Consider the following 26,288-nt stretch of genomic DNA (forward strand, 5'->3'; position numbering starts at 1 on the left):
ACAGTATCAACATACGTCACCTTGGCAACAACCAACAACGCAGCCACGTATCTCTCACCCAGTCTAATTCAGAATTCGCAATAGTTTCCTGACCTATATCCGGCATCATGAAGGTCTGAAGCATGATAATCTGTCGCTCGAGGGCGATACACACACACCTCCCCGAGAACGTACTTGCTGACACGCCGTGGCGTCTAGTTCCTACCTTTGAGCGAATTCGATGACGTGACAAGGGCGTTGAACTTTGACACACCTGACTGTATGGTGGTCGGCGGATGTGATCTCTATACTACAAAGGCCGCAAGTGGTGACAAGAAGCTATACAAGAACATCGAGAGCTCGCTGGAATCGCAGTATGAATCCCTCCTACGGCTTTCCGCATCGCTCTCTCCACCCAACGCATCCTCGGCAGCCATTTCACTCAACCTCTCGCGCTCAAGTCCATTTGGGCCCCTGAGCGAACACTCCAGTCGTAGGACGTACGCTTATCTCATCGCGACACTTAACGCGAGTCATCCGGACTATGACTTCTCGCATGTCCTGCGACCCACCGACTTTCGGCGGGAGAAGAACCTGAGAAGAGTCATGGATACCATCGACACAACCTTGTTTAATCTTCGCCCGCAATTAGCTCGCGATGTCACTCCGCCCACTCCAACCGCATCCTCGCCACACATGTCGGCAACAGCCCATTCCTGGGGGCCGAGGATGTGGAAGATTATCGATAACCAAATGTCGCTCAAGGAGTGCAGTGTATACTGCTATAGCCCGGATGAAGATCCGTACGACGGTGAAGAAGGGACCGTCTGGAGTCTAAACTATTTCTTCTTCAACAAAGCGAGAAAGCGAGTTTGTTATATCTACTTGCGCGGCATCAGTGTCCTCAGCCAGCTTCCAGCTGATGGAACAGCGACGCCCATACCGGGCAAGCGAAACGTTGACGATGATGGATATGTGGCTCCTAACGCGGGTGCCAGGAAACGCGCCAGATATTGGTTTGGTGACGGCGCGAATGATGAGATGGACGAATTCAGCGCCGACGAGGAAGAAAGACAGCCATCGCAACCCGCTCGTCCGGTAGTGGACGAGTTTGATAACTACATTCTCAGTGATGACGACCAGCGTTCGCAGTCAGGTAGCAAACCTACTGTTCGTGCCTTGAGCGAAGAGATCGCCGATTCCATGGAGGTGTAACCAACCAACCACTTCCTTCGATTCAGAACTACCCACGCACTGACTGACCTTTATCGGAATTCTACGTTTTTCCCCTTGGTCCTTTTTCTTTGAATTGACAATACTATTATCCCCATCTCTACAATAATGAACGACCACGACGTTAATTTTATTTCAACAATTCATGATGACCGGATAGGTTATCTGTACCCTCTACACCATGGCTAGCCATCGGAGCTTCGAATTCAAGACCCCCCTCCCCCAGGAAGTCACGGCTTAACACCCTTACCAACCTCATTCTACTCTTCACTCTCGTCCGTTACGTTTATCGTTTTTTAATTATATGCCTTTGCTTCATCGATTGTTATGGTAATCGTGTTGCTTTTGGCTTATGTCCTGCTTTTTTTTAATGTCTTTGCTGGCTTTAGGCGTGGAGTTACATGGATTCCATGCCTTGGGCAAGTAGACAATAGCTCAGTATCACAATATCAGAATGTCGTTATGATTTCGAATTTCGATCGTCTCTATAAACTCCAACCTGACCCTAAATGTTCCGAGCGGCCGAAACCGGAGCTTCAATAAAACCACGTGATAATCACCTGATAATCACCTGACCTATTACCTAAGAATCACATGACATGTTACCTCATGATCACGTGGTAAAGTTGATGATAATTACATAATCTACCATCCACCAATCAGTTTACAGCTTGTAGCATCATCTACATCATCTTGGATAAGAGCAATAAACATCTCGAGAGCTCCCTTAGCCTGCTAGATTTCAGAGTGATTTACTGTGGAAGGGTCAGAATACTCTTTAGTGCAGAATGGCTGATGCAGAGGAAAAGGCTAGAGCTGAGAAGCTTGCGGCCGCGAAGAAAAGGGTACGTCAATAATCGGACATCTAGGCTAGAATCAACGCGATGCGCTACCTATATTCACATCTGTACTTTTATACTGACTATTATGGGTTCTATAAGGTCGCACAGCTGCAGAAACAGAAGGGAAAGAAAGGGAAGAAGGGAGAATCTAGCAAACAGGCCGCTGCATCAGCAGAGGCGGGCGACAAAGCGCCCACTCCCGAATCTAAACAGGAGCAGGAGCCGGAGCCAGAGTTAGAACAAGAGCCAGAGGCAGGTTCTCCAAAAGACATGGCCGTTGAAAAGGAGGATGCCGAAGAAGCGATTGTAGAGGAACGAGATGATGGAAGCGATAAGAAAGAGGAAAACAGCGAGGAATCACTGCCTAAAGTCCGATCTCATGGTCGACAGCCATCGATATCTGTCCAATCCAAGCTGCGCTCGTCGTCCTTTCGTCAAGATTCAAAACTACCTGGAATTAACCCGACTGCGTCTGGCGTTAAATCGCCCCCATTACCTTTAAGTCCCGATGGAAGCACAGCACCGGAAATGTTTAGGAAACAAGCCATTAGGCTAGAGGAACTGGAGAAGGAGAACAAACGGCTAGAAAAGGAAGTCGAAGTGACAAGTGCAAAGTGGAAGAAATCAGAAGAACAGCTTGATGATCTGCGAGAAGCCAGTACCGAAACCGTTGAGCTTAAGGAAAGGCTTGCGAAGGCCGCAAAGCAGGCGGAAGAAGTTGACAAGCTTGTCAGTGCAAATGTCCTCCCTTTATATGCATACAGTGCTAACGTCACCCTCGTAGAAAGCGGAGATAAGTGCATTACAACGACAGAATTCCCATCTTCAAACCCGATCACATCGACCATCAACCAGTATCGCGGTGTCTGGGAATTCAGATTCACCAGCCTCTGAGCTCCTTAGCCAATTAGACGCTAAATCTGCTAAGATTGAGAATATGGAGATGGAAATCTCTAATTTACGAGCCCAACTGAACTCTCAATCTACTCACTCCTCAGCGCATGAAGAGCAGATTTCAGCTTTAGAGGACAAGCTATCTCGCAGCGAAGCTGCATTAGAAAAATCACAGCGCGAACTTGCCGATACCAAACAAGCTGTTACTCGAGCAGCTGAAAAGGCAGTTAAAGAAGGTGTAGACAAGACGTCGACAGAAACTCTCGTTAAGAGTTTAGAACGTCAATTGAAGGAATCCGAGGAAGCCAAATTTGAGGCCGATAAAAAGGCAGAGCTACTTGAGAAAAAGCTGCAAGCCCTAAGCAACCTTCATAAAGAGTCTGAAAGCCGGCATCAAGTCCGTATGAAGGAAAGGGATAAATTTGAAAAGGATGTAGCAATGTTAACGAGGAAGCTGGCTACGACCGAAAATGAAAATTTAAGGCTTAAGGAGGAACGGGATAGGTTACGGAAGCGTGAAGCGTCGGGCACAGGAGCTGATGAGGGTCTGGACGAACTCGAAGACGAGGAGCGACTCAATCTTGAGCGTAAAGTTCGAGACTTGGAGGGAGAAGTATTCGATCTTCGTCGAGGTATATGGAAGGAGCGAAAACGCGAGCTCTCGACCCATAACGATGGCGATGGTGCTCAGACCGATACCAAATCAGTTACTAGCACATTTGATGATGTCGACCTCACAGGAGGTGCACCAGGTGGTCACAGCTATACCGGTCGCCGCAGCGTCACCCAGAGACCGCAGCAACACTCGTCTTTTGCAACTGTGTTTTCCAGTGGCCTTGCTGCCTTTACTGGCACGCATGATCAAGATAGAGGCTATAAAAGCTTCGATTATGGCTCCCACGCAGACCCGAATGACGATCTTTTAGATGATGATGCGTTTGATGAGGATGCATTTGCTCGTGCGCAGGAGGAAGAGGAGGCGAAGAGAAGGGTGGAATGGGCTAGGGAAATTAAAGGAAAGCTGAAGAATTGGAAGGGTTGGAGGTTAGATCTTGTGGAGTGTAGGTATGGTGCCCAGGGGGCCGGAGTAGGATTGGGGGAGATTTTTGAGGCATGATTGATTTACAAATAACGGCCAACGTAGACAATCAATGGACATTTGGTTTCTCAGTATCCCGTTTTGTTCTACTCAGCTGGCTGGGATTATAGGCTAATACGTTTTACTTGGAAGGCAGGCTCTTATATACCACTTCTTCTACTTATGAATTTTTATCTTCCAACCTCAAATGCTAACATCTTACAATAAGTTACAATTCATGCGAATACCTTAATTCTAGGTCCATGGAAATAACACGATCAAACGCCATTCTTTGTTTTCCTCGCAACCCAAAATTGCGCCTTGTACGCATTTTTAGATAATGATCTCTCACTTAGCCCATATGGTACCGTCGTGCCTCGAGCCTTCTTTCCGTTTAGTGTGAGTTCTCCGCACTTCGGATCAGTATCAAGGAACTCAAACCCTAAGCCTTCACAGACATCAATAATTTCGTCCAAGGAAAGCTGCAAAAACGGCGCGCTACCATAAAGTAATGGACCGAGGTTAATCCACGTTCCTCCATCTTTGAGCGACTTGCGTATAGTCTCGAAATAGGACATCAAATTTCTAGCAGTATCGATGAAAAACAGGGTTACAACGATATCGTATTTGGTCTCCGATGGCGGTAGGCCATGATGCATAGAAGTGAAGTCTCCTTCTATATGGAGGACAGATGGGTGAGACGACATGTTCGCATTGGAGGGAAGGACGTCAGGGAATTGGACAGGACGTAAAAGGTCGGCAGTGGATGCTTGGTGAGACCACCAGTCGATGAAGGGGAAGAATGTTGCAGAATTTCTGTTCGACAGGGCTTCCACGTAACGGTATGCTATGTTCATAAACGAAGACCATTCGTTGCTGGTAACTTCGAAACCTTTTAGCGAATTATTTTATGTTAGCATATAGAGAAATATACGGGTAGGATGGTGATGTTTACCTCCAAGATTTGAAATATCGTGCGCTAACCTCCCAAGTCCAGAGCCAGGGAGTAGTACACGAAGGGGGCGTTCATTCAAGCGGACTGTGTAAGCGTTCAATGCCTCAATTACGCAAGAAAATGCTGCGTTTCTTTCGAATAAGCCCTCTTCTGACCAATCTCTCACGAAGTGTTTCATGGCTTGAGATGTGCCAGTCTTATCAGCCATTGTGCCACTAGCTTCAGTATCTTTAATGAATTGATCCAGTTCAGCTCTTTCAATTTTATAAAATATCAAGGCATGGTTTAAAATGTCCTGAGCGAGAATGTCATTCTCTTCGAATAAGCCTTTTACCTTGTCGAGCTTAGCGGTATATCCTATGGTCGATTCAATGAACTAGATAAACATCCGAACAAGTAAGTTAGCGAATCTATAAATGAAAGGCCGTAGAAGGAGGCTTACTGTGCGTTGTCGTTTGGGAGTGTTCGAATATAGATTGCTCCATCTTTCAAGCTCGGCTAGATTTCTCTCCTTGTAGCGAGCGAACCCATGCATAGCGGTTAACAATCGATGTCGAGGGTGTGACGAATCCCATTTCCTATTATTGTCCCTCCTCATTCGGCCCAGCAAACGGGCTCTCTCTTCGTGTTGTCGGCAATGTTCTGTTTGTTCGTCTGATTCTGTTCCATCCTTGCTCGTGGGGCTGACGACTGTGGCACCGTTAATACCTCCCGCTTGATGATACTCAGGGAGGCTGGATCGAAGTAATGGTAAAAATTTGGGGTGTGTAGAAAGACATAGTTTGATAAAAGAAGTTAGAGCGACAAGTCCAGGTAGATTTGTTCTCGACGTTATGACATCGTCTGGAGTATTTGGTTTAAGAACATCTTCAATGACTGAAACTAGAGCTAAACCAAAAAGTACTGACAGAGATAATGGGATGAGGGCGTAGAATCGAGTCATGGCGGCTCTTAAGGCATATCCTCAGAGAAAATGATATCAATAATTGCGGAAGAATTAATTTTTGTCAAAGCAATGATTGCCTTACAGACGGTTCTAGCAGACTCCGTTCCGTGGCGAGGTATGGTGAAAGCGGAAATCAGTGTAGCAACGAGCACGCCAAATGCTTCTTCCATTGTGGTTATTATTAGGCCATCGGGCAAGGTACTCCCTAAAAGCATCGCGTGTCGGAAGTAAACCAGAGGCACCTTTGTGCTGTTTCTAGATCCACATCGCCACAGGTAGCTAAGAAGGTGTTCTTGGCCTATCGGATCCCTTAAGGTAACCAAGGACCTTGTGGTAGACCGAGCTTTTGGTGTTGAATATAGAATATTATAGAAAGTGGCGCCGCGGATAGAAGCGACTGAAGCTTGTATGATATGTGCGTATCAACAAATTCAGCCCTATACCACTAGCATATAGATATAAGTCTATATTGAACGCACATTCACAGAGGAACTGCTGATAAAATGATCATATCTGGTGTATATGGATCATGAGTACCTTGTTGTATGCCAAGGAAATTTTCAGCCTAGCACTATTTTCTCTGCTTCCGGCTCGCCAGTTATATCAAATCACATTCTGAGGGGAAAAGAAAATTTAGCATTGGCAAAAGTGTAGGCGTTGTTGGGTGGAAGGTGATGAGAGCCAAAGCGTGCATGTCGATTTGCTAGGATCAAAATACGATAGAGTGGAGTCGAAATTCTCCGGCTTTGATATCAGAAGACAAGGACCCGGTGGGCAACAAAATTGCATGTAGCAATAAGAGCTTGCTAGTATGAAGGAATGGACGTATAAAGGATGGGTTCCCGTCCATCTCGAATGAGTTTTTCTGCCTTGTGTACAAGAACATCAAACGCATTCCACTCAAACCAGGTCGCGATCTTTCTGTTACCATGAAGGTTACCGGGTCTCTTCTCGTTGCTTTGTCTGCGCTTAGCGTAGTCTTTGCCCAAGGAACGCTGCCGCCTTCTCCAACGGCATCTGTCGGATGCGAGCCACATGGCGACCATTGGTATGTGCTGAGTCAAGGCCTTTTTTTCAAATGCAGGATCGTTGGGCTCTAACACATATAGCTAGGCACTGTGACGGCCCTGCTGTCCCTTCAACTTCAGCTGCCGCACCAACACCCACGTCTCACGATGACCATGACCATGACCATGACCATGACCACGAAGAAACGGTGACCCCAACTAAGCCTAGTCCCACCGAGTCCGTGGGCTGTGAGCCTCACGGAAACCACTGGCACTGTGATGGGCCGCGCATCACCTCGACTGAGGCACCTGGTTCTGCTACCGGAACATCCACCAGATCTCTCAAGCCAAGTCCAACCGAGTCTGTTGGGTGTGAGCCTCATGGAGACCACTGGCACTGTGATGGGCCCCGCATCACCTCGACTGCACCCGGTTCTGCTACCGAATCATCCACCAGATCTCTCAAGCCAAGTCCAACAGAGTCTGTGGGCTGCGAACCTCACGGTGACCATTGGCATTGTGACGGACCCCGCGTCACGTCAACCGCCACAACCAAACCCAGCGTAACGCTCAAGCCTAGCCCAACCGAGTCTGCCAGGTGTGAGCCCCATGGAGACCACTGGCATTGCGATGGGCCACGAGGAACAGGTACTACGCCTCCAGTATTCACGGGCACCCCTCCACCAGTATTCACAGGGGCTGCGGGCCAAATTCGCGCCTCTTTCCCTGGTGTTGCCGGCGTTGTGGCCGCAGTGGCCGCTGTTGCGTGCTATGCTTAAACGGGAGGACTGGAAGGAGTCTCAGTGTTGCAGTGCGTCCTTGTCGACGTTGAGTAATAGTTTTGCTTTCCTTTGCTCGTCTCTGTATTTATATAAAATATTGGAAGGTGAAGTCCCGAGTTGGTTCCACGTGACTCGCTAGAAACTCAATGTTTGTTTAAAGTTTGTCCCTAACTAAGCCAAATTTCGCTTGTTGATAATCTTCTTTTCACATCAAAGGTATAGATGAAAGTTGATCAATAAATACATCAAGTGGTATGAAACAGAAAAAGAATTTAGAAATGGAAAAACGTAAGAAGATTTCGTATCTCATATACCGCGCAACTTTTCTGACTGCCGTGATCGTCTATCAATACATCATATCGCTATTATACCCCTCCTAATTGAGGAACGGGGCGAGGGGAAACAGGAGTTAAGAGTTGGCAATTTTATCAATAATGTCGGCCGTACCGTGAGGCATGCTGAGGAAAGGGCTGTGACTTCCGGTGCATCGCTCAACCCGCACATTAACACCAACCGCCTTGATCTTATCGACCATCATCTGTTGCACTTCGGGTAGTATGCCCTTATCGTTCTCGCATATGATATAGGTGACTGGTAGTTCTCTGAACGCTTCATTGCCGACGGGAGTTGACTGTGCCGAATGCGGGTGGACAACCATCTGCTTCACCCAGTATTCTGCTTCCTCGTCAGGGAGGTCATTGTAGAACATGGGAATTGGACTGGTAGCCGATATGAGTTTTGTCTCTTCCTAATGGAATGTATTAGTGATCAATAAAGAAAATCATGTGTTTTACGAGACGAATGTTCCTTTCTTTAACCTACATTGATCTCGACGGTTGGCAATGATTGACCTTCAAATATTCCAACCAAGCTTTGTCCTTTCTGGGGCACAAAACTAGTCAGATATATCAGGTTCCTGACCCCACCAACCACGCCTCTTTTAACTCTATCTTCGATGCCAAATCCGCAGAGTGCATCAGTACCGACTATCCCGCCGTAAGAGTGCATAATGACGTCGATCAGCCTGCCACTGTCCGCGAGTTCTGCCGTGAAGTTGCGGATGAATTCAACGTCGTCCTTTAGTGATTTTGTGGGTGGGATTTGACCACCGCAACTTGGAAGGCGAGGACAGTGGGTTTCATACCCTCGTGATTGTAGGACTTGAACGAATGTCTGATAGTATGCCGGGTGCTGCCATGCGCCATGGATAATGAGAATGACAGGCTTACCATTCCCCCAACAGCCGTTTGTATCTTCATCCTCTCCCACTGGGGTATTTGTTCCTATGGAGATGGTTTTGGGAGGTAGACCGCATCCAAGCCACCTAGCGGCCTTTTTACCTAGATATTCTAGATAAGAGAGCATTGCGACAAGCAACCCCAGAGAAAGAGTAGTGGATATTATGTGCAGACAGCTATACAGACGAGAGATGGAATAGCGAGTGTAGGTTTGATTCAGCGAGTCCAGCTCCCAGAAAGAAGAAGGGAAAGAAAGCAAGAAATCGAGCGGGCAGGGGGATTCAACCCATGTCCTCCCGGCCGGAGGCAGGGGCCCTAAATGCAAGAGCCAAGGAGGGCGGAAAACCGACGGCCACGGGCTAAACATCTTAGGATATAGGTATTCATGGCAGGGAAGGAAAAAAAATTGTGGCCAGGTAATACAATTCGGCTCAGATGGTCATAGCCACGCAACAAGGGTCAAATCATCGGGCCTATCGCGAGCAATGATAGGAGTAGACACATACTCCTAGTCTAGAAAATGGCTGACAAGCAGTATCTTAATTGGAATACCAGACTTGGGTGGGCGACTTGAGCATCGGAACGGGTGGGGGGTTCTTGTATAGGCCAAGGCAAAAATCTCCATGTCTTCCGTTAAAGCAGTTTGAATGTAACCACGAACCAGGGATCCATTATTGGCCGCACATCCGTAAAAAAAAAGCGAGGCGGAAGATATTATGCGTCATTTAAGCTCGAAGGTTTGTTTGAAAGTCCGCCCTTGCATCCCCTAGATATTACAGGACTAGTACATCTACATTTATGTACTGTATCTCGCAGCCCCCACACATCGACGTCGGCCGCAAGCGATGACATCGAGCATGCGCGAGGGAACTGGTCTCGCCATCACATGCAATTGGTGCCTTGGTTTTAGTGCGATGGGACAAGAGTGCTCGCGGAACAGGGGTCCGCTGGGCCGTCCGAGCTGGGGTTTTGGAGCAGTTTGCGGCGCAATGCATGGCATCTCTCTTAGCTTCGTGTGTTGGCGCCGGTCGAATCGCGGTCCAGGCTGTAGACAGCAAGCCTCTTTTACCAAGAAGTTGATCCTCTCGGGGCTCTGGTGGTGCATCGATGGTCGAATTAGGTGCAGGGATCTTGGATAAATAGCTTGGTAGATGAAGGCTTCTGCGCTAATTCATGGACGCCCTTGAAACCCTGGGGTTTTCTGCATTGAGAATCCAAAATGGAGAGATAGAAGATGTCTCCAATATGTAATCTACCAGTCAAGATATGGCTTATATTTCCAAAAAAGAAAAAAAAAAAAAAAAAAAGGAAGAGGAAGAGGAAGAAGATGAAAAGGAAAGAGAGAGGGGGGAGAGGAAACAGGAGGAGGGTAGATACAAAAAATAGTCCTACATACGTGGCCGTCTAACTACACGGACCGGACAAGACTATTCCGTTGCATGTTTCCCTGTTAGCAAGCCCTCTGACATGAGCCGTCTTCTCTTTCCCACGGCCTCTACCGCCCATGACCCAATTTGAAACAGCCAGCCGCCTGCGACAAGCACGCCTGACATGACATTTACTAGCCTGACTAGCAGGGCCAATAAGCTGTCCCGTTCCTGGCTTACGATCAGTAAAATTGGCTCGATATTATATTTAAAGAAGATCCCTGGAGCAGCGTCGATGCGTGGTTGGATGACTTGAGAGTATGAGGTGACTGCGTATTGGTTGGTGGATATTGTAGTCTTGGAATCCTTTGCAGTTATACTGCTTGGGTCTGGGAGAGACCGACGGTTGGGGTCGATGTGGCCAGCTTTCGTATAGACTGTAGGGACGACCGAGAGATGGTATTGATATTTGTAGAAATTGACGGAGGTTGTAGCGACAGTCTTATCTAGCGGGTTGAGAAGACGAGCGTAATGGGGCCCGAATGAGAGTTCAGTGATAAGGTGAGTGAAATTAAAGCCTGAAATCAACACAGTGAGCTAACTCGTCGAGAGTCTGGCGCCATGGAAATGACGCGGGGAGGAGGGTAACATACTATGAGGATTAGCGGCCTGTCCCCATTCGAAATATCCGAAACCCCGAGCTGTAATGTGCATATTGCCATGGACTTTATTGCCCTCCAGGCTCCCAAACACTCTACACGAATCCACAGCATCGGATTTCTTCAGCTTTGGGGCTTTAGGGAATTTCTTCTTCCGGCTTCTTCTTACTTCGCCTAAGACGTGCTCAACATGAAGATCTTCCTCCTGCTCTTCCAATCTCAGTGTATCTTCTTTGCTTAAAATCTGGTACTCAGGGCTGCCTCCACTTCGTTGTCGAGTGACTTCTCTGTTCCATGCGGCCCAACTGGTAGGTTGCTTTTCCAGCAGGTCACCAGCCAAAATATGATCACCAACTGCGTCTTGAACATTTATCCGCACATCGTCGCAGGGCATGGCGACAACTACGTCGAGGTTGAGCTGCATCTCTTGTGATACGCCTCTTTCAACACTGAAGTGATGGTTTTCATGGCCGCGATGCCATGTGATGAGCTCGGAGCAGGAGAGAATGGTGCAGAGGATGGCTATGAAGATCGTCCATTGTCCACCACCGGCGGTCGTGGACGTATATGTGGGCTTTGTCTTCGCTAGAGGAACGTGTCAGTAGGTTATAAAGACGACGATAGGGCTGTAAACCGTGGTGCAACTCACGAAACGCATCAAAAGTCCTCAGCTTCGCTGCAATGCCATCTGGCTCCCCGAAACTGCCCTCATCCAGACTACCCTTCGCAAACCCGTTCATCGGAGCTCAGCCAAGGAGAGCGCATATATATAACTCGTTCAACTCGGGCATCAGTTTCGCTCAAGAGAAGTTATGATAATGAGACCAATTACTTGCGCAGGGTTGGGTCTATCTCCGTCGTCCGCTTTCATATATCGCCAGCTCCAATCCAACGGCCGCGATGTTTCAGTCAATCCGGGCAGCTTATCCTGCTGACTCAGCATCCGAAAAGGCCAGGTATCCAGATGGCCCTGGAACTAACGTCTTTAGGTTAGTCTACCCGTCTTCTGACTAACCCTATTTGAACAACGGTATCTATCACGTGATATCTTTTTCAACTTCGACGGATTCGGAAGGTGGAAAACGGCCTGAGCCATGTAGACAGAGCACTTGGGATTAAAGAATGGTAGCAAACACCAAGTATAGGCAGACATCATAATCTTTGGGACATGGTGAATATGCATGATAGTAAATTGTATGTAATATAACATGCCAGTAAGGAAAGGTTTGTCTTTCAAACTGATGATGGGGAAGGCTAATATACTGTGTTCTATTCAGCGCCATGGAAGCGGAAGAAGCAGAGAACTGATGCAAATGACAGACGGCCACATATCTTGTCCAAAAGGCTTAACAAAAATAACAAAAGTCAAGGGCCATGAGACGAAAATGAGGCATTAAAAACAGCGTAAAAGGCAAAACGGTTTATAGCGCATCGCGGGGACTAAAATGACACACACGCATGTAATGCTTAGTATGGGAGAACAAACATAAAATTGAACAATGAATGAAAAACAAGATGAATAAATAAATGGACTTGCTCGCCAACAAGCATATATGGGTATGGGGCTGTGAAGAAATAGCATAAGAAGAAAAAAAAGAATTAACAATAAAGTGTTTAATAAACATGAAATAGCATAAACATCACTCAAAACATAGATTCTTTGTCATACTTAAGCCAAATGAAGAATCTTGTCCAGTCCTTCTTTTCTTTCCCGGTTTTCACTATGGAGCCTAGTGAAGGAAAGAAAGCAAGCAGTCTCCATAAACCACCACATCATATATCAGCATCATCTCAACTACACCCCTGTCCTCTGTACCATGACGTCACGTTAGATATCCAATAGAAACCATCATAAAATAAATATAAAAATAGCAAATAATGTTGCCCAACTCAACTCAGAAGGGGAGGAACGTTGTTCGCATCAGCTTACCAAGCTGGTTGTTGCCGCCGCAGCTGCAAGGTCAGGTTTCCCACTGGCATTCCTTGGCGCTACCCGAGGTAAAGCGGAACCACCCGACGGAGGGACGTTCGATGAGCGCTTGGGAGTCAACCCGGGGTTGGTTGCCGATGTTGAGGTGGTATGATGAAAGGTAGAGTGGCGTTTGGGTAGACCAGGTTTGACAGGGGAGTTGGTTGACGAATCTCGGAGTCGGGGCCCGTCGCTATTCATGGCATTGGAGGGAGGGTTTGGAAGTGGGCGGCCATTTAGTGCATTGCCAGTCGATGCGAATCGCTTGACGGGAGACTGGGAATGGGTGTGGTGCAGGGACCCCATATGCGATCGAGTTGGGCGTGGGGGAGCTCTGATACCAGTAATGAATTCATGTTGCATGGCATCACGGGGGGTCAGTCTGCGATTTGGATCCCATCTTAAGCAACGGGCAATAAAGTCTAAGAAAACGGAATTGTCGCATTTCAGTGCTTGGCGGAGGTCGGTGGAGCTTGGTTTCCGTCGGCGGCCCTTGGATGAGACAGTGAGGCGAGGTTTCCCAGAAGAATCGAAGAAGAGTTTCTTTCTGGTACTCTTCTCAATCAGGTGCTTTTCAGGGGGTCCGAATATTTCCATTATACAGGCCAGTTGCTCCTGCTCGTTTTCACCAGGGAAAAGTGGATATCCGGTATACAGCTCTGCAAGTATACAGCCAAGGGACCACATATCAATGGGCATTCCGTATGACATACCGAGTATAACCTCCGGTGAGCGGTAGAAACGACTCTGGATATAAGTATATACCTTCTCATTCTCAAAGCAACTTGATCCAAAGTCGATAACTTTAATATCTCCACGGAGAGGATGCACAAGAAGGACATTTTCCGGTTTCATGTCACAATGCACCACCTTATGATTATGAAGGAGTATCAATGACATCAACATCTGTTTTGTGAAGCGACGGATAATCTTCAAGGAGAATCCTCGGAAATCATGGGCTTTGATGAATTCATAAAGGTTTATACCAAGCAACTCCGTAGATATGCACAAGTGGCCACGGAAATAAAAGCTTTGAGTAAAGTTGACAACGCTATGCCGATTTTGTGGATCCTACTCTATGTTAGACGGGTAAATATATCGGTGTGGAAAGGGGAAACATACCCATTCCTTAAGTTTTTGAAGGATGTTCACCTCGACCAACGCCTGTTGATGGAACCGTTTCTTATTGCGGATGATCTTGACTGCAACAAGCGTACCTGTTTTATGATCCACACATCGCACGACTTGACCAAAACTGCCCTTTCCAAGAAGATCCACAATCTCATATCGGTATGCAATATGATCACCCATAACGATGTTATAGTCACCACGGTCATCGTCATAGCCAAAGTTAGCAGTCTGAGTGTTGAGATCACCGACATGCTTCTTGGCTTTGTGCGTGCCGCAAAAGTAGATGTCCTTGTAGTCGATGATTTCTCCGCGTTCAAAGATATTAAGGCTTGCGATCTTAAGAGCCTGGGCTGGGGATGCTCGTTCCTTAGGACCGGCCCGTCTCCGAAGTTCATCTAGCTCTCTAGCTGCCGATTCGAAGTCTTTGCGCTTGCTTCCAAGCTTTCGCATCTCCTCTTCAGCTGCTAGATCGTCACGATCAAGCTCCCCTTCCTCAACTCGTGGTTTCGGGGCAGGGGCGGGCGATGGTCGTGGGCCTCCGAGTAGCCGCTGTACGGGGTTTAATATGGAGGAAGAGTTTCGAACTGGCTGTGCTTCGTCTGCCATTTCCATGGATGAACGAGTTACAACAGTCGGTCCCGGTTCGCCGCTTAAACTCTTGTTCCGGCGCGAAGAGATGCTAGCAACGACATTGGAAATAGACTGCTTCCTCTTTGCAGGCGCATAGTTTGTATTCGAAGCTGGGCTGGTTCGTGATACATTATTTACTATCGCTGACGCAGGAAGCTTGGGAGGAGGCATGTTATCAAACTTGGCCGTGTCGCCTGATCCAACGTCGCTGCCGCCGACATGTCTAACTTGGTCAAGACTGATCTTTCTTGGCGGGGATGGTGGTACAACGGTCGGACTTGGGTCAGGATCCGTGCAATCGGGCTCATATTTAAAGCTAAATGTGTCAGAGGTGGATATGGTCGAGATTTGTGTCTGCGGGCGTGGTCCAGTTAGTTTGCTGGTGGATGGTTTGGACGCAACCTTATCACGGATAGAATTAAGTTCCTCAGAGCCTCTAGGAAGAGAGGAAGATATATAAGGAGACATGGTTCTGTTTGAAGACAGGCCCATAAAGTCTAGTGCGCTTGAACTGTTTTGCGCGCGATAACCAGTTTGATAGGGGAGTGTGAACTGTGAACTGTTACTTCTGGACGCGAGGATAGGTATCGGTGTAGGCTCTTGAGTGATGTGTGAAGGGAAAGTAGTTTTAGACGCAGTCATAGGGGTAGTCGGTGTCTTTGTAGCCATTTGACGGGGTGGAGGCGGCGTAGTGGATGGGTTGACAACAGGTTCCTTTACTTCCCTATCCCGTAGAGCATTTATTTTACTCGCAACAGGGCCGCTCAGAGGCATTAGGTTCAGAGGCGGTAACTTAAGTGGTTGAAGGCTCCTCTTCCCGTGGTTACCGGCGGCTCGTGGTTTAAATTCGGAACTAAAGACACGGCTGTCATGGTGCATCCTCGCATCTCCCATAGACGTTTGATTAGATGGTGTAGATGGCGCTTCAACTTCCGCAGTCGGAGGTGGATCCTTCAATGACTGCTTTCGCGCTTCTAGCTCGAAGGGCATGCTTGTTTGTCGAGGGGTAAACGTCGGAGGAATGGGGCCTTCGCTTTTCGGTGACTCGTACGCTTTTGGGATGGCTGGAACTGGGGGCACTTCCTCCTCCTCCTGACTTGAGTGTTCAGTCCGAGGTTTAGGAGTTGGAAGTCTTGATGTTGACACGGTCTGTGAAAGCCTCCCTTGTAGAGAGCCGCTAGAATTTCGAGCAGAGTTATAGGTTGTATTTGACGAAAGAGATATCCCTGAGCTGTAGGATTTCCGGTGTGGGTCTGGTGTAGTGCGGGCAGATGATGGAGTTACGCTCTTGCGCGGGATCATGGATGGTGATTGAGCCGAGGAGCGTGGGCGCGGGAAGCCTAGCTCTAGCTGAGTAGGCGATCGTTGAGGTATTGGTGGCGGATTGGGGACAAGGGACATCCGTTTCATCCTCCTGGCGTCGGTTGGCGAAATGGTCCTTGCACCCAGGCCAGTCGGGTGGTGAGGCATGATTGACGACCGTTTCGATGATTGGTTCGTGTTTGAGCCCGTAGTACCTTTCCCAGGGGTTCGAATGGCAGTGTTTGACGAGGATCGAGAATGGTCAGATCCGCCAGAAGGAGTTATTTGAGTGTCCCTGTTCCCGCGACTGACAGCCTGTAATGATTTTGCCTTCTGGCTTCTGGTCGTGTTGAGAAAAGATGGACCGGTGGACTGCTCGGTTGGCTGATGACTCGTGCGGTTTGCACCCGTATTGACCCGTATTTCCCCAGCTGCATTTCTCTTTGCAAAACTCTGACGCCTCCGTGGAAGACCGTCATCACCGTTTGTATGAGAAGTGACCAGTGCGCCAGGACCGATAGATTTCCGGGGAGGCCTAGAAACAGCAATAGAAGAAGTTGGAGGTGCAACATGGCTTTGCCGTCTTGCCCGCGCAGCTACAGGAGCAGGTGGTTGCCCCATTGAGTTAGAGGCCCCTCCTACAGCTACACCTTCGCCATCCGGCCTTTGAGCAGCAGCGTTGCTTTGTCTTCTGGCGAGCGTGGTAGGTCTGGCAGATTTCGGGCCCGTAGTAGACGGAGTAGTTGACCAGCGTGGAGTCGATTTCGAGGGCGACGGAGCGGATCCAAAGCCAGGTATAAGTTGCCCCGGCATGGGGAAGTGGCTTAAACTCGGCTCTTTCGACGAGATACTATTATGGAAATCATCGAAGTTGATCGCGGGAAGGAATTCACTGCTTTCTGGGGGTGTATGATTGCCAACCTTGGACAAAATTAGCATTTATATACATTGGGGATGTCTTGGCGGCGGAAGACGAACCGCTTTGGGGAACGGAGTTTCAGATTGGTTCTGGGAGCCGGAATGAGAGTGAATCGTCGTGCTGCGGGAGACGAAAAAAAAAATTAGACATCTATATCATTATCACTTGTGGTCAATAATAGCTAGAAGATATACCGTCGTGTCGACACAGGCCCACCAATTGTCGGACTTTGTTCCCGAATCGACTTCCTCCTCTTCGAGGTCGATCCCTCGATCTGTTGATCAACAATATGCGAAGGCAAGGACGAGAACGGTGTCTGGTTGGTGACTGGAACGATTGGCGAGTTCCTCTGCAGAGGCTTGCGGTTTGTTTGTGCTGTATCAAAAGAATGTGATATCAGGATACCTCCTTTTGAAGAATTTCCTCAACGGGCGAATCGTGGAAAGGCTGGAGGCTTCTTACCGTAAAATCGGGTCTCACTAGGACGGGAGGGTTCAGACGGCTTCGACTGCTGTATCGACTGCTGCGTCATGGCTGGCATCCTCTGGGACGTCATGTCTGCAGGCATAGTGTCGAAGGGTGACCGCGACGTTCGACTAGTATGTCAGTATGGCAGTCCGCGCGCCCTGACAACCAACGTCTACACAGGTGACCTGACAGCTGACGGGCGAAGGTGTGCCAACCGGTACGCTCAGAAACGACCGCAGGTGAATATTCCGGTCAACAGCCGCGAAGAAATGGCCGATAACAGAAGCGGCTGCTCGTTCCTGGAATTCTGCTACCGCGTCATGATGTTCGCAGGCGTCGAAGCACGACTGTTCCAGGTGAGTGTCTGTAGGCGGACAGTATCTCGTCACGGCGCCCACCAGTTCAGAAATTGACGTGCTGGTCGGGAGCAAACGAGAGTGATGCTTGTTCTTGTCGAAGGGTTTTTTTGTCGTTCGTCTCCCCCGGTGGAGCAAGCATCAAAAAGCAACCTGGTCAGTGAGGTACTGTACCCCCATGTAGGTACAGGCGCTCCTAACTCTTAGTGGCTAGCGGAGCTCTCCCTTGACGAGATCAAGCGGCGTTGGTCGTTAGTTGCTTTGCTAGGGGAAAGCCACTTGCCACCAGCGGAGTTCACAACCGTCTCTGGGCTCGGCGGCGAGGGACTGAACCGGCCAGTGTTCAAACTATGCCAACTTGTTTTGTGATATTCGACGTCTCAATTGATTGTCGTTTGGAACCAAGGTTAAAGTAGAAGTCGCTTTTTCCCTTTTTTGGCTTTCCCCTGTGATTATGTAAGTATAGCTTAGATAATACGGCTTAGGTAAACTAGACTAGGCTATATCAGGACTAGCGGCGGATCGCTCCCGTGATCTAGAGGTCACGTGTGGCATGTGACGACATGTTCCGCTTTAGGAAGTTGGCGACGTCGAAGGAAGTCCATCTCGAGAAACATACGGAAGAGGTGGACGATATAAGATAGAACTCCTTGCCTGGTGCGAGACTTGAGAGATACGATGGATGAATATACCGCTGAACTGTTCTCGGACCAGGACGACGGCAGCGGCGCTGGTGTCACCAATGACGACAGGCACGATGGCAGCAGGCTTCCCTCAAACTCTGCAAAGGAAGAAGTGCAGCAGTCCTCTGTCAAGATGGATAGCAGAAAGGAAGACACAAATTCCACCGCTGGCCCTTCGTTGCAGGACCGGCTGCTTGCCAGGCATGTCTCTACTTTTGTATAGTTCCCTAGTATGTCTACTGACCTTTCTTTAAGATTCCTTCAGCAGCTGGTTCCGTCTGATATCGACAGCGATGATGAGGACGCCACTGAGGCAGCAGCGTCGATAGAGCGGCCACCTTTTAGCCTCCCTACCATGACAAACAACTTCCGACGCTTTAATGCAAGGTATGATGTACAGATACTTCCGTGGTGGTAGTTCCCGTAACTAACTCTGAGCAGAATCGGAATTGCCTTTAAATTCCAGTATAGAGTCATTAAGCTTCTATCCTGGAGGCGCAGAACTCAAACCTGGTCTCTTATATGTGTCTATTCATTTCTCTGTCTGGACCCATACCTATTGGCGGTGCTTCCATTTGTTATTATTCTTCTTTCTTTCATGATTCCTGCCTTCTTGACGCGGCACCCTCCACCGCCCCCGTCGGCTTCAACCTCCAGTACAACCCCGTACTACTCGTACGAAGGCCCGGCACTTGCCCCAGCTACAACTATAAAGCCCGCCCCTGAGACATCTAAAGACTTCTTCCATAACATGCGAGATTTGCAAAACTCAATGGCGGATTTTGCCGTCCTCCATGATGCAGCCGTATCACTCATTGCTCCGGCCACAAACTTTTCCAACGAAACCTTGTCTTCGTCCCTCTTCATTGCATTCACCGGATGTGCAGGTGCCGTCTTCCTCACATCACATCTCCTCCCCTGGCGTTTCATCATGCTCTTCCTAGGGGACGCTTTGATTTTGTCTAAACATCCTACCGCTAAGCCCTTTTTTGAGATGGTGAAGGAGGTATTTGAATCTCATAGCGCATCTCAGTCCAAAGAGAAGGAAGGACCGAAATCCTCGCTCAACCTTTATGGGTACTCCATCCCTCTGACTGCGGTTGGCTTGATGGATCTTTTGGACTCAATTACTGCCATATCACTTTCCGCAGAACCAGAAGAGCGCGAGGTCGAGATCTTTGAACTGCAGCATAAAACATACTCCTTATACTCAGCATCGCCTGAATGGGAGCCATTCCTATTTACATCCACTCCATATGACCCGCTCTGCCCATCTCGTATATCTGGAGATAGACCAAGAGGCTCTAGATTTTTTGAAGACGTGCGACCCCCACCTGGATGGGTCTGGAAAAGCAAGAAATGGGAATTGGACCTTGAATGCAGAGAATGGGTTATGGAACGTATGGTGACGGGAGTCGAGTTTGAAATCCCCGATAGCCACGATGGAATCATGGGTGAAGAGGTTGGAGGCTGGGTATGGGATCTGCCATTTAGCCCGCCTGAGGAGGACCCTGATGTCACTGATAGCCTGACATACACGGACTCGTGGGAGAGCCCAAGGAGTAAGGCGCAACAGTCACCACAAACGAATAAACGCCCGAGCCATGTAGACAAGCCTGAGTGGGAAGAGGCTACTAGACGAGTTGACAGGGCTGGTGACTGGAGAAGAAGGCGGTGGGTTAGGGTCGTGCGAAGAATGACTGTTGATGAGAAGACGTCGAGGGCGACTTCGCTATCCGCCTAACCAATTTACCTTCTACTCGCCTGATATAGGCGTACAGCTATGGTTCACCGTCATGATACAATCATTACGAGCTTTATGTTATTCACAGCGGATACCCACCAATTCACAGTTTACCAGAACACGGCGTATACCTACACGATTTTCAAAATAAAGACGCTCTGTCGTAACTAGGAACAATACAAATGGGACTTAAGGGGCCCTTTGTATGGCCGCTGGATGCAACGGAAATATTGTATTTCGTCATGGAGGCGACTTCCTGGAGCTACGCTGCGCTTGCCCTATGGAAGGACTAAATATGGGAATATGCGTCGTTCCTGCATTCCAAGTCCTGGTCCTCTAGCCAAGAAGTCTTCCCAGCTTTCCAGCCCGGCTACGAGAACAATTGGGAATAATCGAAACCGAAGTCGATCTCATTGTTGTCTCGTTGGTTGCCATACCCGCTCCTCTACTTATACGGTGGTCTCAAGCGTCATAATTGGCATCATGGATTCTTTTCCATCAAACACAGACACAGCGTCACAACCCCTGACACTTCCACCAGAGCATCCTCTAAATCAAATAATAGCCGCAGAGGCGGAGAAGATATATTTGAGCCCAGCCAACTTTTCGCCTGATAGCGCACCCCAAGACATGAAGGAAGACTGCCTGGAAGCCGTGTCATCTCATCGAAGCTCATCTAGCCAAGCGCCAACACCGCGGTCGTGGTCCGACATACGGGAACTGACGGGACCTCTCGCGAAGTCCCGTGCAATAATACCAGCGACATCCCAAGATCCTATAGGGGTAAATGCACAGTCACAGTCAACGCCAAATTTGCCCCCATCGCCAATTTCGCTAGCGAAATCGAGATCAAGATCCGAGGTATCTGAAGATATCCCATCACCCATACCACCTGGCCAGGGATTTGAGTCAAGCCCAATACATATCCGGGCCGTTAACCCCCAAGAATTCCTTGATGAGAGGATCTCGCAAATTACCTGCGGCCTACGTGGATTTGAAAAAGCACAGGAACTCGTCAGAGACTCAGCCAGCCATAATGATGTGACTTTCGCCCAAGCCATCGGGCTCTTTCATATAATACTCACATGGCGGTCTCATTTCCATCGTGAACTAGTTATTATCCACCGCCAACGCAAAATCATTGAAGAAGAAATGGGAGAGTTATTACACCACCGAGACGATATCGCAAACATGTATAGGGAGGTACTTACTGGCAAGCTTTTAAAGTCCTCGCCGTATCTTCGCAGAGCTGGAACACTCGATGGTGAAGCAGCGTATGCACGCTTGGCTGGACAATACTACTCAGCTACGAGGATGAATAGCATGGGGAATGAAGAGTCATATTGCCACGTCCTAGGTTGGGCACCACCGGCACTCGTGGTAGCATGTCGATTGGTACCGAAGGTTCTCTCTCAAGACATACTGGCTTATGCATTTGGTGTTGGAGATTTCCCCATTGATGATCCTCGAAATGGTGTGTTCACCTCCATTTCAACCCCTTATCCTTTCCCCTTCCGTTCCATTGTGACTGAGAATATTCGATTTTTATTTTTCTAGTTATCACACTCGATGTACACCTTGCACGCGCATTGAATATGGGTATTGTTGCGATAGTTCCGTATTTAGCCTCTAACAAGGAGTACGAATGGACGGTCGTGGTAGTAAATCATGGCGTGGATGATCATTTTATTTATCCAGGTCTGTTATGGAAGGTATGATGCTCCGACTATTGACTCCTATACAAAAAGGAACTTAACAGGCTTTGCTAATGATTACAACCCAGGATATGCATCGACAACCTCTTAGGTTTCAATGTGATCGCCGCCCATCGACGAGATATCTCTATTTTCGGTATTTGATAACATACTTACTTTACAGGAGACGATTCGAGCCTGCATCTGGTATAATTCAGGTGCAAAATACTGAAGACAAACAGTGGCCAATAAGTGGTCCATTTTTGCGGAGGTCCATGCTCGTCAAGCTCGCGGCCGAGATAGGTCGGGTGTCTCTTCCGGTCAGCTTTTATATGCATACAACTTTTGACAGCGACGACCTAAACGGAAAGAAGCACAAGCATGTACAGCACTGGACAAGTAACGAGGAAGACGTCCTTGTGCTAAAGCTAGCTGCAGAATTGTTGGATGATGAAATATAAACCCTTGATTAGAACGTTTGCTCTACCCTACCCCCTGAGGGGTTTCGTCCTGTTTTTAACGCGAAAATGAGGTAACTAGATCGTCATTTCCTAACTATTCAATAATAACATTATTGGTGCCATTCGCTCTACAAGTTGTAATATTGGTTGGCTGCCAGAGAAGCATCCAATATTCAAACGAAAACGGTTAAAAAGGGTGTGTTTCATGTACCATGCTTTATGGCTTGTGTGAGAAAAAGCCCTCAAAAGTTCGCAGATAGGAGATACTGGGTGAGCACCCAGTACTCCGTACTCATTGACTACCTAAATTCTAGCAGAGAAAAGGCGAGGGAGAAAAGAAGTTACTTAACAAAGTTTTTATTCGTTGCCTCATGCTTGCTCGTACTAACTAATTTTTTTTAACTAACTATTGGCACACCACCTCCTGCCAGCTTAACTCCATCTCGATATCACCACCCCCTCAAATTAAAACAGAACAGAGGATGTCAGAGGAAAATCAAATAGGAAAAATTAAGGCAAGTTGAGAGCAACCATTGTAAACACATCTTCTGCTTCGTTTCTTTTTCGACGCTCGAGTTTCTTGGAGTCAACTAAATGACCGTTCCATGATCGTGACAGTAGCAGATCACACCAAAACCAGGAAGGCAACTATGATGCTAAAAAGATAAGCAAGCTTAGCGTCAGTCCCGTTTTCATTGACTGCATTGTTGGGTGTGGAAGTGACAATGCTATAGGTTGGTGTGGCGTATGTCGAAGTGTGATTTTTGTAAACAGTCATTGTAGATGAGGGGAATGACACAGTTGTGACTATGTCGGAGTGTGTAGATAGACTAGTCTGAGTTGGAAGCAAAAGCACCAAAGTGTTTTCAGAGGATAGACGCTTAGAGGTACCAGTGGAAACAAAGGTGCTAGCAGAAAAAGTATCAGTATTCTCTGTTGTACCCTTGAGCTCCGTGGTTAGAGAAGTCTGAGGCTGCTTGGTGACAATTGACTCAGTGATCATGCTAGTCTCCTTCATAGTGGTCGAAGTTGGCGTAATAGTGATAACCAGAGTATTTGCAGACGTAGTAGTGCTTGAAGTTGTGGTCTTGCTGGTTGTGGTAGGCTCGGTGGTACTCATAGCCGACGTCGAGGAAAGGCTAACAGTTGGAATAGACGGAACTGGGACATAAGAGCCAGATGATTCCGAAGTAGGCTGAGCCAAAGAGGTGCATTGGGTGGAAAAAACTGTGTTTTCTTTGTGCGTAGTCATAGATGCGTTCGCTTCATTGGTGGTCTCGGTGGTTGGTTCACTAATAATAGGCTCAGGGGTAGCCACACTAGATTGCATCTTGCGAGTTGGAGAACTAGTCCACAAGCTGGTGAGCACTACATCTGTGGTAGTTGACACAGTAGAGATAGTAGTGGTGCTGTCGACAGATAAGCCAGTATAGATGATGGTGGTGCCAGCCGATATCCCAATTTGTGGAATAGGAACGAGGGTTGAAGCAAAGGGTTCAGTTCGGAGGTTATCAGAAGATATAACAACCTTGTCATCAGGGGTCATAATTGGAGCCATAGTGCCAGAAGCAAAGGTGGAAGCAACTGGCTCAGTTCGATGGGTGCCAGAGGGCTTGATAGGGTCATCCAGGGTGAACATAGTAGAAGCGATAGGTTCAGTTCCAATAAGAGATCTAGCGAATTTGTTGACGGGAGCAAGAGTGGACGCAAATGGCTCAGTCTTGATAGTGAGTGAGACTACACCTCCATGAAGACAAGCTGCATCTCCAGCAGTTTCAGATGATTCAAAGCCTAGTTATAGTTAGCTAGCCATACTATCAACAGTGCAGTGGGATATATAATTGATAGACATAGGATATTCCAGAGAATACATACACTTTGCGGTACGGTCATTTTCACTAGGGAGTTAAATATTAGTTACTGATATACCAGGCTAGTTCAGGGCAAGATATAATAGACTACAAGCGAGGTACATCAAGGAATAATTTAGATAGGATAAAGTCTTACTGTTTCTTGCAGTTGATAGTATTCACAACGGAGCCCCTGATACATTTGATCACCATAGGACCACGACGGCCTTCAAAACAGAAAGATCCATCTGGAGCTGGGCAGTGAGCAAAGGTGATATTTGCAAAGTAACTAGAAGAGAAGTCAGGTTAAGCTTAATATAGAAGATAAATAGTAACTTCTGTGTGTCTTTGCAAGGTAAAAGCGTGAAAGGAGTCAACTTACGGGCTCACACGCGCGCTTGTAGCCTGGAGAAGCTGGAACAACGCCAGGACAAGAAGAAGAAACTTCATCTTGACTGGATCTAGCAAGATAGAGTAGGTTAACGCGTTGTTTGTGTCCTTATTAAGTCTGTATCAGCTTAAAGGAGGTTGAGATCTAATCCGCAGTAAGGGGGAAGAAGGAAGAGAAGGAAAGATTGTTGTGATTTGTGTGCGCGTGAAGGAGGGTATTTATAGGAGTACAGACTAGCGAGAGCAAAGGGGAATGAGGTTTGTTTACCTTCACTCAAGGCGCGGGAAACCATTCACCAAGTGAGGTGAAGTGAAGAGACCAGGGAAATTGCCGCTAGAACACAGATTCACAACAAAGATAACACTCTTAGGTATCTTTAGCTAACAGAGCTGAATATCAGTATTCACTGTTGCTGTAGTGAAGTATAGGATGGGATATCTTGTTCAACGAGGAAGCAGGCCATATAAAAAGGAAGAGTTGCACCCTGTACTGGCTGAACACAGACAATAGAACATAATGCTGCTGGGAAGGTATAGATGCTTGGTATAATTATGATCCTTAGAAACAAAATACAATCAGAAATCGAAACCCACACTCTAGAACCCATTTTTTTTGATCACCAGAAAACCGTCCAAAAAACGCCTTGCAAACGAAGATAGCGCCGCCTACCAGTCCGTATACATCTTTTCTTTTCCAGAGCAATCGGTCGACTCTCTTATTTCTTCTCTTTTCTCTCCTTCATCTTCCTCAGCCTCCTTGCAATATCGGCCTCAGTCTGCTGCATGCGGTTGAGTTTCTTGTCCCTCGCCATTCGCGCGGTATCATCGCCGTATTTCTCTATCAAAGCCTCGAGCCATTCTTCTTCTCGCTTGCTCTGATGTCTGGGTTTCTTATTTTGCAGCTGCTCTTCCTGAATTGCAGCCTGTTTTTCTAGTTCTGCAATCACACCAACGGATGACGATGTGCCACGGAGACCATCAAGCGCCATGTCAGTATCCTCCGGTAGATCTTCAAGTGGATCGTTGAGCGGGTTGTCTCTTCGTCGCTTCCGTCCTGCGACCTCAATTGTGTCGTCGTCTTCATTGTCTCCACTAATGACGCGCAGGATCTTTCCGGTTGCTGGATCACGCTCAACGCGGGCTTCGCTTGGTTGCAGTTTCTTGCTTCGTTTGTGAGTAAGCGGAATGTGAAATGGTTCATTCAGATCCGATCTTGTGGATTTCGAGGCTTCATTGTCCGCTGCAGATATCTTCTTCTCCGTTCCTCCCGCAGGTGCGTTTAAGCGAGGCGTCAGCCCGAGACGGCGGTAATTCTGGGTGAGTGTTAACTTTTTGTCCCTGTTCATCACGGTCAGCCTCTGTTACTTTTATTTCTTTTAGCGGGGGATGAGGCCGAGGAGAGAATCTACCAGTTGTTCTTGATAATTGCATTTCCGAAGACGTTTATCTTCTTATTCCCGTTTTTGGCCTGCTTGCTTTTGTGCTTGACCTTTGGGTTCGAAGATCGGTTCTTCTTCTTCTGCAATACTTTCCCCATCTTTACGGTGTTCTTGAATTGAAACTGTTGACGGGATGGGTATTTTCTTTCGCTTCTTTGAAACTAATAATTTTTTTACATGTTGAAGTTTGCATCATAACTTGGTCACGTGGTCATCACTTTATCTTATCTAGAGTTGGCCAGGAGTTTTGTTTTATATTGGAAGATGGAGCA

General features: G+C 47.7%; 10 protein-coding genes across 10 annotated transcripts; 4 read left to right on the plus strand and 6 right to left on the minus strand.

Moving 5' to 3' along the window:
• Positions 1 to 261: 261 nt before the first annotated feature.
• On the plus strand, positions 262 to 1,194 carry GIQ15_00573 (mitogen-activated protein kinase MAF1; the record flags this gene model as incomplete). Its single annotated transcript, XM_033547990.1, has 1 exon — positions 262 to 1,194. The coding sequence occupies one exon, from the start codon at positions 262 to 264 to the stop codon at positions 1,192 to 1,194; it is 933 nt and encodes a 310-aa protein (XP_033408941.1).
• An 806-nt stretch (positions 1,195 to 2,000) lies between these two features.
• GIQ15_00574 (M protein repeat protein) lies at positions 2,001 to 4,065 on the plus strand (the record flags this gene model as incomplete). Its single annotated transcript, XM_033547991.1, has 3 exons — positions 2,001 to 2,057; positions 2,154 to 2,783; positions 2,839 to 4,065. The coding sequence occupies 3 exons, from the start codon at positions 2,001 to 2,003 to the stop codon at positions 4,063 to 4,065; spliced, it is 1,914 nt and encodes a 637-aa protein (XP_033408942.1).
• A 239-nt stretch (positions 4,066 to 4,304) lies between these two features.
• GIQ15_00575 (methyltransferase) lies at positions 4,305 to 5,056 on the minus strand (the record flags this gene model as incomplete). Its single annotated transcript, XM_033547992.1, has 2 exons — positions 4,305 to 4,918; positions 5,011 to 5,056. 2 exons carry the CDS (start codon positions 5,054 to 5,056, stop codon positions 4,305 to 4,307), a joined length of 660 nt encoding a protein of 219 aa, XP_033408943.1.
• A 1,800-nt stretch (positions 5,057 to 6,856) lies between these two features.
• On the plus strand, positions 6,857 to 7,713 carry GIQ15_00576 (uncharacterized protein; the record flags this gene model as incomplete). The annotated part of the gene is made up of 2 exons (XM_033547993.1): positions 6,857 to 6,975; positions 7,041 to 7,713. The coding sequence occupies 2 exons, from the start codon at positions 6,857 to 6,859 to the stop codon at positions 7,711 to 7,713; spliced, it is 792 nt and encodes a 263-aa protein (XP_033408944.1).
• Positions 7,714 to 8,125: 412 nt separating this feature from the next.
• GIQ15_00577 (uncharacterized protein) lies at positions 8,126 to 9,081 on the minus strand (the record flags this gene model as incomplete). The annotated part of the gene is made up of 3 exons (XM_033547994.1): positions 8,126 to 8,464; positions 8,539 to 8,598; positions 8,647 to 9,081. 3 exons carry the CDS (start codon positions 9,079 to 9,081, stop codon positions 8,126 to 8,128), a joined length of 834 nt encoding a protein of 277 aa, XP_033408945.1.
• Positions 9,082 to 10,381: 1,300 nt separating this feature from the next.
• GIQ15_00578 (ER-derived vesicles protein ERV41) lies at positions 10,382 to 11,720 on the minus strand (the record flags this gene model as incomplete). The annotated part of the gene is made up of 3 exons (XM_033547995.1): positions 10,382 to 10,899; positions 10,975 to 11,565; positions 11,630 to 11,720. 3 exons carry the CDS (start codon positions 11,718 to 11,720, stop codon positions 10,382 to 10,384), a joined length of 1,200 nt encoding a protein of 399 aa, XP_033408946.1.
• A 1,055-nt stretch (positions 11,721 to 12,775) lies between these two features.
• GIQ15_00579 (dyrk) lies at positions 12,776 to 17,499 on the minus strand (the record flags this gene model as incomplete). Its single annotated transcript, XM_033547996.1, has 7 exons — positions 12,776 to 12,790; positions 12,911 to 13,608; positions 13,663 to 14,020; positions 14,072 to 16,933; positions 16,991 to 17,051; positions 17,126 to 17,306; positions 17,394 to 17,499. The coding sequence occupies 7 exons, from the start codon at positions 17,497 to 17,499 to the stop codon at positions 12,776 to 12,778; spliced, it is 4,281 nt and encodes a 1,426-aa protein (XP_033408947.1).
• Positions 17,500 to 18,433: 934 nt separating this feature from the next.
• GIQ15_00580 (peroxin 24) lies at positions 18,434 to 20,182 on the plus strand (the record flags this gene model as incomplete). Its single annotated transcript, XM_033547997.1, has 3 exons — positions 18,434 to 18,643; positions 18,704 to 18,825; positions 18,880 to 20,182. The coding sequence occupies 3 exons, from the start codon at positions 18,434 to 18,436 to the stop codon at positions 20,180 to 20,182; spliced, it is 1,635 nt and encodes a 544-aa protein (XP_033408948.1).
• A 2,780-nt stretch (positions 20,183 to 22,962) lies between these two features.
• GIQ15_00581 (uncharacterized protein) lies at positions 22,963 to 24,637 on the minus strand (the record flags this gene model as incomplete). The annotated part of the gene is made up of 4 exons (XM_033547998.1): positions 22,963 to 24,128; positions 24,213 to 24,235; positions 24,345 to 24,476; positions 24,570 to 24,637. 4 exons carry the CDS (start codon positions 24,635 to 24,637, stop codon positions 22,963 to 22,965), a joined length of 1,389 nt encoding a protein of 462 aa, XP_033408949.1.
• A 656-nt stretch (positions 24,638 to 25,293) lies between these two features.
• On the minus strand, positions 25,294 to 26,114 carry GIQ15_00582 (66S preribosome component NOP16; the record flags this gene model as incomplete). The annotated part of the gene is made up of 2 exons (XM_033547999.1): positions 25,294 to 25,915; positions 25,987 to 26,114. 2 exons carry the CDS (start codon positions 26,112 to 26,114, stop codon positions 25,294 to 25,296), a joined length of 750 nt encoding a protein of 249 aa, XP_033408950.1.
• Positions 26,115 to 26,288: the final 174 nt, after the last annotated feature.

The sequence above is a fragment of the Arthroderma uncinatum genome, assembly GCF_011692745.1.
Source record: "Arthroderma uncinatum strain CBS 119779 chromosome Unknown scaffold1, whole genome shotgun sequence".
In the NCBI taxonomy this organism is placed as follows: domain Eukaryota; kingdom Fungi; phylum Ascomycota; class Eurotiomycetes; order Onygenales; family Arthrodermataceae; genus Arthroderma; species Arthroderma uncinatum.